Raw genomic sequence first — 14,412 nt, forward strand, 5'->3', positions numbered from 1 at the left:
AAGTTAAAAAGGTTGCTAAGAAGAATTTAAAGGAACAGCTAAAAGGTAAAAGCTTGCAGGTGACACCAGGGCTATTTAATGATAGGAGAACAGTGCACGTTACCCGTCAAAAGTTAAACCGTATACAGTAGAAAAGTACCTAACTTAAAGTTGAAACCAGCAAATAAAAGAACAAACTTTGGCAAATAAATAATAAATGTTTAAAGCAGGTCAAAATAAGTAAAAATTAAAAATAGAGAAACTTCTGCATAAAATGACAGTAACTGCTAATGGAAAACCTAGTAGAGGAGGAAACCAACCAGCGCGCTCACTGCTCACGAACACCAATTGTATTTTGTTATGTTTTGGGAAGAAAGAGCTATAGGGAAAAAACTGAGAAGTCTTATTGCATGTGTTCATTACAGACTATCCTTTTTTTCAAAGAGGAAGAAGGCCTGATTCTATGGAACTTCACCAGAATAAAGAATTTGTTGGAATTCTGGAATAAATCAGAGAAAGGACAGTACAAAACCATCATCATCAGCTGGTGTTCCCCTAAGAGGGCTGAGGGAATTCTGTAATGAAAGAGCTGCACTATCAATGGCAATAAAACCTGCTGGAAACCACAGGGCCCTCTCCTAGGGGATTATTCAGCTCAAATTTCTCATAAATGACCTGGAAAAAACAGAGATAGTTCTTTGAAAACACCAGCACTGTTTTCTGCAGTGGTCAAAACAAACAAATGGTTATGTCAGTTGCTTTTAGAAATCACAAAATACTGTTAAGTTGTCATAGAAGACAAAAGCATACCAGCCTCCCCAGTAGTTTCTAAGTTTGGATTTCACAAAGAATCTAACAGTATAAGAAAAGGTACAAAAAAATATGAGATGACAATCAGATCTATAGAATCCTTTCTAGAAAAAGAGGAAATTGACTCCTCTTCTTGGGATAGAGCTGAGTAAAAGACTGCATGGCAAAAGTGCAGAAAATGAAAGAGATAAACAGGTCTATTTTTTCATAGTATAAATAAATTGTGGCACTAATTGGTATAGGTTCATTGTATGCCAAAACCAATAAATTGGATCCAAACTCTGTTACATAAACCAATGGAAGATTACCAAGTGTGTCATGAACTCAGCCTCAAACTCATTTTATAACCTTGTAGAGCATCTAGCAGAAGTGGTACTTGGAGATGTCAGATTTCCTATTCTATTTCCAAAAGCATTTGCCATTGTCAGAGACAGATTATTGATTTAGGTGACTTTTAATCTCACTCAAGCTATCTGTTCTTATGTTCCTATGTTCTGTTCCAGGGAACAGTGTAAACCATTCTTATCAATCCAAAACACAAGAGCAGCTGGTTGTGTTCCAAAAAAAAAAACAAATCTCACTTTCCAGACATTCTGCAGGCCATGTGCTTTTCCTTGATTAATGACTGAAACTCTTTATTTGTTTGCAGGCCACTGCATTTTGAATAACAAACACTTAAATATGCAGCAAGAAGATGTTAAGGATGGATACATCCTGGTTAAAGATGGATACTTGCCTGACTTTGTCTCCTCCTCCCTGGCTCACCCAGGACCTACAGGATTCTTGCTCTTTACATTATCCATGAAATACTTAACATTGTTTGACTTTCATCCATCCTTCTGCCTCAGAGTCACAACGTGAAAGGACTGGCAGAAGGGATAGGGCACAGTAAGCGTGGAACCATTACTGTGCCTCTGCCTTCACTTCTACCTATAGTGAAACTGTCCTTTTGGCTTACAGTGTGGAGCAAGGAAAAAAAAAGGCTTGATAGCAAACAGATGACTCCCCACCCACATTCACGTCCAGTCCTCCAATACTCAACCAGTCTGAAGCACTGAGAGAGGGGTTACTTGTCTCTTTGTGTTTACTTTTCAAATTGATTACACAGCAGTTAAATGTAGTAATCAGCACTCTAAAGCTTTGATAAACATCCACATCTGGGATAAAAAAGAGAAAATATTTTTTTCTATAAGGAATTAAGATGCATGTGTCAGTAACTAAGCTCCAAGTGATAAATGAGGAAAGACAGTGAGATATGAAAACATGAAAAACTTCAAGTGATAGGAAATCACGCTTCCTGGGGGATGCACAACCTGTTTATTTTGAAATCTTCCTTAAAATATACTACACTTAAAAAAGGGGGGGAAGTTTCAATTTCGCCAGAGACCGCTTTCAGATTTCACTTAGATCCCACAACACGCTTAATCAAACTCTCAGCAGTATAAAACTATTTTAAGAATCGGGGAAAGTGAAAGTTTTATTTCTGATTTTTTGATGAATAAGCTTTTCATATACTCATAAATAAACGTACACGTGTCAAGTGACGAGTCCACCACTCAAGCTACCTTTGGAGAAATTAAGAAAATCTAAAAAGTATATCTAATGACTGGCAACAGGACACATTTTATGGATATAAACAGCAAGCCAAATCTGACCAGTTTACAGCTGATTCATCACAGTAGTAGAAGCCAGCAGTACACGTTGCAGGTCAGCTGTTAGTTTCCTATCTAAGTCACAAATCAAATTGAGTCAGAAAACGGAAAGCAAAAATGATTCACCCTTTCTCCCAAACCATCTACCTCTTGATCTGAATCACTAAAGAAAGGGAAAAGAAGTCTGTGCTCTGCCATCTCAGGCATTTCAAACCCCACTCAGGTGCCAATCACATCCAATTAAATTTTAATTCTGCTGACTCCAAAAAGAAGTTAAACAACCCAGAGAGACAAAACAAGAATCTCTAGTGTGCAAAACTAATAAGAGCTATGGTAAAATAATAAGCATTTATCCATGCTTTAAAGAGACACATGGCACTGCAAGTTGCCTCCAGAAAAGTGACTTGCACTGCTAAAGACTTAGCTTTGCTCATTTTTCTGATTTAATTTTAGATCTGTGTTTTACAGAGATTTAAATCCCAGTAGCCTCCCTAGGCACTTTCCAGTTGATGTGGAAAAATAGCACTTTTAGGATTACAGCAATTGGACAGACCAATACGATGAGAAAAGGTGTTTCACCAGAGGTGTAATGACAGAAGGATCGGTACAAAAGAAAGGTGCTATAAAGGAAGGGGAAAAGATTGCTTACTCATATCAGAAAATTCCAGGTTTGCAGGGCAAAGCTCCAGCAGGAAAAGAGCTCCAGAAAGAAATCCTTCCCCAGTGGCAGTCAGCCCTTAAATGGGGTCTAAGAGAGGTGCAGCCAGGCTCCACCCCTTCTGGTCACACCACTGAATTGCCTTCACCTGTGCTCCCAGGGCTGACCAGGTCCTTTCTCCAGGTGCTCAATCAGTGGCTCCTATACAAGGATGAAACTCATCCTTGTTTTCAGCTTCCATTCTAAGATGAGACTGCTACCTGCACATGCATATTTTCCTACATAGGTTGCAAGAAAGGTGATGCTAGATGAGCTGTTAGAGATACCTACATCTGGTGTGATGGATTCCATCTTTAGATGTAAAATAATCCAATTTCAACTAAGTCACATCATAAGGCATGGAAAGCAACAGAATCCTTGCATAGTCCTTGAGGTGAGTGTCTAAAAGGATGATTTAACACTTAATCCTTGTATAATCAACAAATACACAGAGCAGTATGGTTAGGCTGGTATCTACAGATTGTACAGCTAGAAAGATTATCACATGGGAAAAGGATGATCTAAAATAAATGAAAATGCTCACCCGTGTCATAGGCTTATAGAAAAAACTCCAGAAGGAGCAATCACCAGAAAGAGATCCTTTCTTAGTGGCAGTCAGCCCTTAAATGGGGCCTAGGAGAGGTGCAGCCAGGCTCCACCCCCTGTCACACAGGTAAATTGCCTTCACCTGTGCTCCCAGGGCTGACTCAGTGCTCACCTCAGGTGATCAATCAGAGGTTCAGGCCATGATTCAACAGTTCCCATACAATCCTCAATCTTGAGTATAAGAAAAAGAACTCTGAAATCGATATGTGATTTCACAGGAAGCCATTGCAAAGAGCGAAATGAAAATAAGACAGACAAGTGGTTTGTAAGGGCATGAACCTGTGCATTTTAACTGAATAGTCTGAGTAAAATCCTGAGAGATACAAACAAATAAATACATGAAAATCCAAGCACTTAACTCTGTACTTAGCCACGTGCTTGGTTAAGACTGAAACAGGGAATCCTGTTTCTTCTAGTGCTTAGACAAATGAACCAGCATGGTTGCACCATCCCATGAAGAGTTTTGCCACCTGATACGTGGGAAAGGGGAGAAAAATGCAGAAATAATAACTTGAGGAGACTTTTATTCATTTAGTTTTACTACCTGCTCATGGAGCCAAATGTAGGAGCATGGAGCTCCATGCACACTGTGCTAGAGTAGATTGCTCGAAGTGATGCTTACAGTGATGTTAACAAGAGCAGTATAGAAGAGGCATCAGAGACGCAGTCACTTTCCATATCTGTTCACATCACAGTGTTGAATCAAGCCTCCTATTGAAACTGAAAAAATGCTTGCCTCCATCTGACATGGAAATGTCAGATAAACAGATCAGAAAACTATGCAAATTGTGAGACAGCTCTGTAACAACCAGTGTTCTGACCTGGCTGGGTTTAGTTGCTGTCATAATTAAGTGGAAGTTATGGCTACAGACAACCTGATGGCTCACAGAAGTCTGGAATCTCCTTAAGAAAAGCAAGAGAAGCCTCCCAGATGGTGACAGCCTATCATCATTATAAGGGGAGAGGGAAAAAATACTCATGCTGTGTCGAACTTTATCCTTAGCAGATGTTTATACCAGATTAATCTTGAAGTTTTTGCTTGCAAGAAAAATAGGTAATTATAATCACACTGTTTATTGTTTGAAACAGAGTTCTCCAAACTCAAAAGGAAAGTAAGTGAACAAAATGAAAATAGTAGTCAAAAGGTCAGCTTTAAAGAGAGGGGGGAAAAAAAGCAGCTTAGAAAATGGCATTTCCAATCTTAATGTTCTCTAAAAGGGAAAAAATATACCCATATCCCACAAGGCCTAGATGAGATCCAGTTACCTGTGTCTTACTGCACTGAGAAAGCCTTGGAGCAATATTTAGCAGTTACTTTAATTGGAAATCAACACTGTAATAACAGGCGATGAGCATCGAGCACTCTGTACCACACAGAGCGAGTCCTGTGGTCAGGAGGAGCCTGGTCCTGAGAAATCCAAAGGGAAATCACAGAGGAAGCATTTACCTCCTTAGAAGTGGGTGCGAAGTGTGACTTCTTCCCTTGTTCTCAAGGGACACCATGGAAAACAGCTGTCCTGGGATCTGCATGCTATGTCCAGACACGTTAGCACTTTGCTCAGCGTGCAGCTTGCCTGCACCACATCTGATCGTAAGGGATCCACACACTGCATGCAGACACCAAGTTTTGCACCGGCATCAAACTTATAAATGGAAAACTTGTTGCTCTGCTACAGTATAAATGAATACTGTATGAAGTATAAAGAGAGCAGCAATTAAGGTTTTAAATCATCCTTTATTCTCTCAATCAAGTGAAGTATAAAATGACTCCTCATTAACCTCCCACTTCCTCAGCAATTTAATGCCCATCTACGTATGGAGATGCTCCTCGTTTGTAACAACGTCACTCTCAAAAGAGTACGGGGTCACAGTTTCCTCCGAAATTATGGCGGTTCACATCTGCAAATGTTCCAGCAATCAGCAAGCAAACGAGAGCCTCCCGGTGCCACTCAGATGGGTTCTGAATGGCAAGGCACTAGCGGGCAAAGCCTTCCACTTTGCAGATGCCCCGGAGAAGAGGTTGTGGGAGGCGCCAGACCCGCAGCTGCCTCTGAGCGGCCGTAACCCCGGGCCGGTGCGGTCCCCGCCGCGGCTATTCGGCACCCGCAGCCCCGCGCGGCTCCGCGCCGCCCGTCTCCGCCTCGCCGCCCCCCGCCGCCGGCTCCTTGTCCCCGCCGCTCGTCGCCTTCGCGTTGAAGCACAGCTTGAAGACCCCCAGGACGGTCATGACCAGGATCACCAGTACCACCACGGCCACCGTCACCAGGATGAAGACGTAGTTGGAGGAGGAGAAGGGCGGCGGGGCGGCCGTCCCCCCGCGGCCGGCGGGCAAGGTGGAGGGCGGCCCCGTGGAGCCGCCGGGTGCGGGAGCGGAGAGGCGGCGGTCGGCCGGGGCGCCGGGCGCGGCGCTGGGGGTCGGGGCGCAGCGCTCTTTGCAGGGGCAGTCGAGCTCCTCCGCGCCTTCCCAGGCGAAGCCGCCCGGACCGTGCCGGCAGCGGAGCAATACCTCCCCGCCTGGGCACGTCACGGCCAGCTCGGTGCCCGGCGGGCTGAAGCCGGGCGCGGCGCTGCCCTTCCCGAAGGGGAGGCGGTAGTCGAGGCTCAGCGCGCCGTCGGGGCGAAGCTCAGGGCAGGCGTCCTCCTTGCGGTAACGGCAGGCGTAGCCCTGGCCCTTCCGCTGGCAGGGCAGCTCCCGCCAGCCCCAGCGGGGGCTGTCGGCACCGGTCAGGTGCAGCCCGGCGCAGCGGGTGGCGGTGCAGGTCCGCACGGGCTCTTTAGCCCAGCGGCCGAGCGCCGCCGGCACCTCCCGCGGGGCCGCCTCGTCGCGTTCCTCCCAGGAGAAGCCTCGGAGCGGCTGTCCCGCGTCGGTGCAGGCGGAGGCGTTCCTCTTCAGCCCGACCAAGAAGAGCGCGGGCCCCGCGGCCACCTCGGCCAGCAGCGCCAGCAGCACCCCAAGGTCCGACTCTGTGCTCACCCAAGCCAGGCCGCCCCCCCAGCTGCTGCAGGCTCTGCGGGCCTCGTCGTACGTGGCGTTGGCCAGGTGGGCGCTGAAGCAGGCGCCGGCGGGCTGGCAGCGCACGACGGAGGGCGGCGGGGACCGATCCAGGGCGCAGACCGCGGCCAGGAGCAGGCAGCAGAGCCCGGCCCGCCACCGCCACATCCTCGCAGCGGGCCCGGCGACTCAGGCTGTCTCCTCGGCTGTGTCGGTGCTCGGCCCGGCTCGGGCGGGCCGGGCCCACCCCACCCCACCCCACCCCACCCCACCCCACCCCAGCGCCGGCCCCGTGCCCGCGGCCCTCCCCCGGGACTACGCCGGAGGAAGCGTAGCGAGAGCCGGGCCTGACCCCGGCATCCTCCGTTTGTTGGCGGCCCGGCCCCGTCTGGCAGGGCTCCAGCGGTCGGGCGGGGTGGGTGGAAAATCCCGGTGCCCACCCCGTCCTTCATAGGGCACCGGGGACCCAGCTGCAAGCTGAGTCACGGACAGTGGTGTGGTCTTTCAAAGCCAGAGGATTTTGGAATTGATTCTGTTTTCAGATGGAATAACTGTGGATGACAAGTCCCGTTCAACCAGTGTGTGACTGATCTGCGTGGATTTCATTGATGCTAGGCCCCACACAGAGAGAAAGCCTGTTTTCTCTGTACTCCTCGAAGAAGAACTGGAAAGATGTAGAACACAGTGAATCATAGAATGACAAAATCGTGGAATCAAAGTTTGGAAAGACCTCTAAGATCATCTAGTCTGACTGCCAACCTATCACGACTGTGCTCACTAACCATGTCCCTCAGTGCCACATCTACGTGGCTCTTGAACACCTCCAGGAGTGGTGATTCCATCACATCCCTGGGCAGCCTGTCTCCAGTGCATTACCACTCTTTCTGAAAAGGTTTTCCTAATATCCAAACTGAGCCTTCCCTGGCTCAACTTGAGGCCAGTTCCTTGTCTTATCACTGTTATCTGGGAGAATAGGCCAGCTCCCACCCTGCCACAAACTCCCTTCAGGTTGTTGCAGAGAGTGTGCTAAGATCTCCCCTGAAAGCTGCTCTTCATAAGACTTGTGCACCAGTCCTCTCACCAGCTTTGTTACTGTTCTCTGGGCACACTCCAGGGCCTCAATGTGTTTCTTGTAGAGAGTGGCCCAAAACTGAACATAATACTTGAGGAAGCTCAGAAGTACAGGATATTTTCATATTTTCTGAGTATTCTAAACATTTGGTAAACGTCTTGACAAACAGTATTTTAGGGATGGTTTCCTAGGGAAATCTATCAGCTTTTTGCTACCAGTGCATTGCCAGAACTGCAGTAACCATACCAAAGGAAAACCTAAAGGTTAGATTTAGCTTGTTCCTCTGGCCCCAGATCCTGTGTTCTGGGCAGCATATGACCAAAAATGAATGCACACAATGGGCTACGTTCACAGATTCTCTCTTTTTTAAATAAAACAAAAATACCCCCAATGTTAGTTCTATACAAAGCACACCCCTGGTATCTACGGTATCTGCTACCGACAAAGGATGTATGTACTCTGCAGACAGTGTGTTAGCCATGCAGTTGCTTTTAACCTTCATTTTCTGCCAGTGCTTTGGATGGCCATTGCATTCTTATTTTCTAGCTGAGCACAGAGGCCACAATAAACCAAAACAAACAAACAAAAAAGATACAGAAAGAAAAAAGTAATCCCTGGTTTCCCTTGTCCGGTGTGATCAATTCACAATAATTAGTAAAAAAAAAAATATTTTTTTCCAAATGAAGTAGACTTCCCAGTGCTGTTTATGTATTTTCAAGTAGAATTATTTAGATAACTTTTGGAGATCTGTAGAGAAATGTAAGCATTGAGTTATCAGTCTGTCCCAGAAATAGGCATCTGTTAGTTACTTACTTTTTGCTTTGAGAAACATCTTCCTAATTTCTTGTATGGTCCCAGTAGATAATAATGTATACAGAAATTCTGTTTATCACAGTTGGAAGAGTTAGCAAAGCAGCATTTCAAAATACATGAAACAGAGAGACTGGATTAGGGCTAAATAGAATTCACACGTTCATAACCATATTTAAGCAGACTATTATATCTGATTTGTATTTCTTTCCTTTTGCTATTCAGCAGAAGTGAAACTAGGTCAAATATTGCCTACGTTCTTGAAATGACTGGATTTCAAAAGCACTTATGCTCAAGTAAAAATAGTTACATTAAATTTGCTAAATACAGTTGGCAGTATAATTGAATTTGGGTGCCAGTAGACTTGGTTTTATGGAAAGCAGGTTTCCCCAACAAAACAATAACCCGTAGGTTGAATTCTAGAGGCAGTCAGAAACGCACTTAATCAGCACGTGCAGGTGTTAGAGCCCCTGAGGTCAGAGCAGGCAGTGGGGCAGCAGCTATGATTCCAGAGTCTGCTGCTTGTTGGAGCTGCCACCCTCATCTGCTCCTTTGAAACTCTAGGATAGGGGTAAGCACAGGGAGATCTGCCTGCAGCGCTCTGCTAGGAGCTTAGTCATCCTGCATTCAGATGGCTAACTTTTCCCTGTATCCAGCTGTAAATGCAACTAAGGAACCATTCCTTCAAACCTGTGGTGGTCCTCAGTGAGGCACAAGGCTGTGCTTCTACAGATACCATCAGTTCGGTTCTTGAGCCATTTTCCCAAGCTGGTTGATGATAGGTTTGGAAGAGAAAAGAGCTTGTTATGTTAGTGCCTATAAGGACTATATTTGCCTCCGCTGTCCTGCTCAGGGCTGCTGACAGTGCTTTCTTTAATATGCACCTGTAATCCCACAGCTTTGGTTTGTTTTCTCTTTCGAAATGGAATTAATGTATTGCAGCTGAATAGAAACAAAGCTATATAAACACAATGAATAAAACAGAGGAACAAGAACGCTCTCTGTTGTACCTCAAACCTCAGGCCATGTCCCTAGAGAGGAGAATGCAATTCAATCTCTGTAAACACTCGCTCCCTTGCTTCCCTTCCGACTGCTAGCTGTGCTGGAGGTGACCATCCTAAATGCCATCAACCGGGCAACTGCAGTATCACTGCTCATTTCACACAGGCCACGACTTTCATTTCATCAGCTACATTTGAACGAGCCATTTAGAAACAGCTGGGCAGACGTGCAAGCTGGGCAGCCCTGCAGCCCAGTCGGAGGAACCTGCACCATACAGGGAACAGAAAGCACTATACGCCAGTGCAAGAGGCTTTCTGCAGCCAGGTCTGGTCTACAAGATCTCCAGACAACAGCTCTTCTCTCTGGTTTTGAATGTGCTCTTATGTTTCATTTTAAGTAAATAAGAAAACACTCTTTCCTTAATTGTCTTAAGGTTTTTCCTGAAGAATTCCTATCCTTAACGAGAGGATTAGCTGCTTATGCACAAATGCTTGCCAGAGAACATGTGAGGCAATTAATCTTGTGTATCTAAAGATTTTATGAATGGGACTCCTTATGACTAATTGATGTGCAAGTCCTGCTTTTCTCAGTAGTAAAGGCTTTATTTAGCTGTAGTTGCTCCTTAGACTCCTTCCTGTAAGATCTGAGCTTCTGAAAAAAGCAGTGGCTTTAATGATAATTCTATTAAAAACCATTAGGCTTTTTGTTTCATTGTGCCAGCATATCTGCCACGTAGTATCAGTATGTTTCGATTAAAGAGTAATGAGAGAAGTAATAAAAATACTTTTTCTTTTATAGTGAATTCTCTCTTGCATTCTTAGAGAGCAAATTAAAGCTATTCTTTTTGTGAATAACCAGGAAATATGTCAGCACATACTTTACAAGTGCTAGAGCTAAGGAGGATGCATATTCCTTACAAGTAGGCTTGCAAATAGGCACAGCATCCTCTTAAGAACTGTGTTGCTTTGTAGAAGTAGAGGAGATGAATGGTGCAGTGAGATCTGCCTGGCTCTGAAGGAGACAGGCGAAGCAATTGCATAATGCTGTTGTGCTAGGGTAGGATTGAGGTAGCTCAGCTGGCAGGTGACATTTCTCATCCCCAAAAGACATACAGGAAAATGTCTGGAAATGGATGCTTACCTATTCCACCATAAACCCAAAGGAAGGAGCTACACTTTCTCTTTCTGCTATTGGAGAGGAAGGCAGTGAGGGTGCACCCCCATTAGCTGTCCTGTACCTACGGGGTGGCTGAGCAAACCATCATGATCTGTTGTACAATGCAGCTATCTTTGGAGGTGGAAAATGTGGAAAGAAAGCAAGAAGGGAAGATCAGCAGCTCCTGCAGAAGTTGGCAGAAGGTCTGCATTGACCCTGTGAGCTTGCTTCCTCTCCTTCATCCCAACCAACAGCACAACTGGATCCACACGTCTTCCTGCTGAATTTATCATGATTCAGGTCAAAACATTCTCCATCTGTCAGTGGCAGATAGGCCATAATATGCTTTTCCCAATAAAAACAGCAGTTTTGAACAAGGGAGTATCACTGCTGTTTAACAGCATGCCTCCAAACTCTGGGTTAAACCCTTCTCCTTTTCAATCTCAGTTCTTCACAAAATTGATACCCGTATTTAAAAAATGGTTTACCAAATAGTAAAACTGCCCCACATTTCACCTGTAAGCAATGACTAAGCAAAGTATTTTCTCATGGATGGTTCTTCTTTAAAAAAATGGCTAAGTTAAGAATTAGACCTTCTTGAAATCAGTGAGAACAGTCTTGTTTCATCAGTGTACCAAGATTTCTTGTGAATATTTGACTGCATTGAGTCAAATAACTTTCAATGGAGTGTGTAAATGCCAGGTTAAATGTAGTCTGTTTCTGCAACTTTTCCAGGAAGCAGGACAAGAAATCAAAATAAGGATTTCTGCCATATTTCAACAGCTTGCATGACTGTAAGAATTTAATTATTCATTACTCAAAAGGACTACAGAGATAATGAGGTTCACTTACACAGCCTGGAAAAGATAACCCAGCAGGGGTCACGCAAGTTCCTGTCTACTGCAGTAACCATTTTCAGTGACATTATCACACTGCTAAGGGACTTTAAAAAATAAGTAATAATACTTAACTGCTGTTGTGAGCACACTGATACATCTGTTACATTGATGATGTGGACATAAAATATAACTAATTCTTATCTGCTGAAGTGGCATTTAATAGATGGGATGCACTGGCAAAAACAAATAAAGAGATGTGGCTGTAGTGCTATCAAATATGCATGTGTTACCCTTAAAGCTGTTTCATTTTTGATGTTCATGTTTCCATTGTTAATTATGCAAGAAAATAATGTATTCTGTTAACACTTCCATTCATCTTTAATGAGTTATTAAGAAAGATTCCAATCCTGTAATTAGCTAGGGGAAATGAACTCCAGAACTCTCAAATTAAACACTTCAAATCGTTTCCAAAAATACCATACTCTATAAATACTTTTTATTCTCACTTCTAGCCTCTTCTTCTTTATCTTTTGTCTATAACTCAATCCCGTTCTTTCTCTGCCTCCAAATTCTTCAGTCTGCTGTATCACGTAGTGGGGTCTGGTTGCTCCATTTGAGGTTCATGTTGAGCACACATTGGTGGGAGCAGGACCATAGGAACTGGAAAGAGGGTATAACCATGTGTGCGAGTTTGCAATTAACAGTGTAATATACAGCAAAAGGATGAACTGTGTCATGGTACAATCAATATTCCCTGCATCATCTTCTCTCTGTACCTTGAATAACACCCAGCAGAGGTCAGGGCTTTGACTGATGTGATATTTTAGTGGTCCATATGAGGTATCCACATGCTACAGAACCCATCTTTCAATTGTGCTTTTGTGTGTGTGCATATATTTAGGTGTCTATATATAAAATGTGCACATAAGTGTCTATTTGAATATAAAAACATCTTAAGTACTTGTGATTTCAAGGAGGCCTTTTTGAAATGCAAGCTGGCATGAAATGCGTCATTTTGTCTTCACAATTTTCTAAGTTTAAAACAAGGGGGCAGGAATGTAAGTATCCCTCTTGTCATTAATTTCATTATGACTGACAGTAGCTCTGTGATACCTGAGCAGTGTTAGGCTGAATGTGCAGAGGAGAGTTGAGGGAATGGAGAACTGCTGCACAGAGTAAAGTGAGTAGGCAGTTAAAACAAGAGATAAAAAGAAGAGAATATGGAAGGAATCAAAAGAAAAGTCAGGAGAGCCTCCTATTTTATTCTCTTGGCCCATGATGTCAGAGGTGGATGTTGGTGGTATGGCAGTAGAGATTGAATCAATATTCCAGTATTCCGTCACATGTTGCCGTGTGACAGATGGCAGCAGAGGGGCAGTCTGACAGAATGGCAGCAGTGGGAGGACTAAGGGGAGTTCACAACCTCAAAGGTACTTTGTGCCATAAAGGCAATCCTCAGAAAGCTTTACTGTCAGAATGAGCTTGACACCATCTTTCTGCTATTTCCTTTCTGGTCCATAGGGATGTTATGAGCAGGCTGTGTAAGCCGTAGGTTTCAAAGGTGAGGGAAAATGCTGTGTGCAGTTTCAGCATCCTCACATTTTATTTAAAAACACAACAGAGAGAGAAGAAGAAGATATTGATTTAGATTTACCCAGTCCTCTACCAGGTTTTACCTAACTGCAAGCATTTTGGAAAATTAATTCATTTTCATTTGAAGTGAGAAAACCCACATTTTTAGTTACTTCCTATAGAATTGCAATTATCCAACAAACTGCTGGGACTGGCAGATCGTTTGGAATGAGGCAAACTTTCCTAGGGAAATAAAGTAAAATAGAAGGAAATCTAGTGGCAAAGAGGTGATTTCACTTCCTGGCATTTTGCCCAGACTGACCATTGAAGAGAGAGTCTTGAAGCATTTGCTTGAAAACCCGCAAGGAACACAAGCTTGTGAGAATGAATTCAAGAGAGAGCAGCTGTGAGATGGAGAGGCAGCAGATGCCTGTCTACACAAGCAGTTAATTCAGAGTGAAAAAAATAAAAGGAAGGAAGAATATTCTGAGCCTAGTGAATTAGTTGTTGTCGTGGAGGTTATAGGAGGTAAATGTGCCTTTTTTAGAAATACCTATTGCCATTCATTTTCTGAGGCTGGACAGTCTAAAAAGGTTTTAGTTCACTTTACTGATGCATTTGCCCCATTTCCCTTTATAAATAATTCCTTATCTTGAAGCATTTCCTTCTCTAGAAGTCTAATGCTTTAAATGTTCCTCACTGTTTGCTTGCAGACTTGAAATTATTTGTGTGCTATAGAAGAGGGAGAAAATTTCAGAGGATCTTTCTATATGGCATGCAGGCTTTTTCCTTTCCCGTTTATCATGGGAAAAATACAAACATTGCCTTTTGCTTGCAATTTTAATGTGTGCAGGGGTACCTATTGCAGTCTTAAATGGCTCTGTACTCAAAAAATTGTACCTAAGACCTTGAAATTTTACATGACATAAAAGCATAAGGAAGTTATTGTTTTACTCTAGAGGGAGTGCATTTTGAAAAGAGGTAGGCTCAAGGATCAAAATTAGCATTTTTGTATGGACTTCCCATGCTCCATATTGTAGAGTAGTCAGGACTGGCATGCTAGTCCTTGTCTAGATAAAGCAGGAAAATTCAAGTCATACTTTAAGTAGTGCTCGCTTGCTAGAATTGGCTTATGATCTAAGTGATGAATGTGTCACACCTGCATTTCTTTCATGCTAAGCTTAAAATCCTAGCAACACTGACAGTCTTTCACAATTTAGATGAAC

At 43.8% G+C, this 14,412-nt stretch overlaps 1 protein-coding gene across 1 annotated transcript; it reads right to left on the reverse strand.

Annotated features, from left to right (window-relative positions):
- Positions 1-5,459: 5,459 nt before the first annotated feature.
- CLEC14A (C-type lectin domain containing 14A) lies at positions 5,460-6,966 on the reverse strand. Its single transcript, XM_040701974.2, has one exon. It carries the CDS (start codon positions 6,902-6,904, stop codon positions 5,837-5,839), a length of 1,068 nt encoding a protein of 355 aa, XP_040557908.1. The 5' UTR covers positions 6,905-6,966; the 3' UTR covers positions 5,460-5,836.
- Positions 6,967-14,412: the final 7,446 nt, after the last annotated feature.

The sequence above is a fragment of the Gallus gallus genome, chromosome 5 (genome assembly GCF_016699485.2).
Source record: "Gallus gallus isolate bGalGal1 chromosome 5, bGalGal1.mat.broiler.GRCg7b, whole genome shotgun sequence".
Classification (NCBI taxonomy): Eukaryota; Metazoa; Chordata; class Aves; order Galliformes; family Phasianidae; genus Gallus; species Gallus gallus.

Bases quoted from the DNA above. Each gene is read 5' to 3' on its own strand.
- CLEC14A (XM_040701974.2), bottom strand. From the start codon at position 6,904: ATGTGGCGGTGGCGGGCCGGGCTCTGCTGCCTGCTCCTGGCCGCGGTC.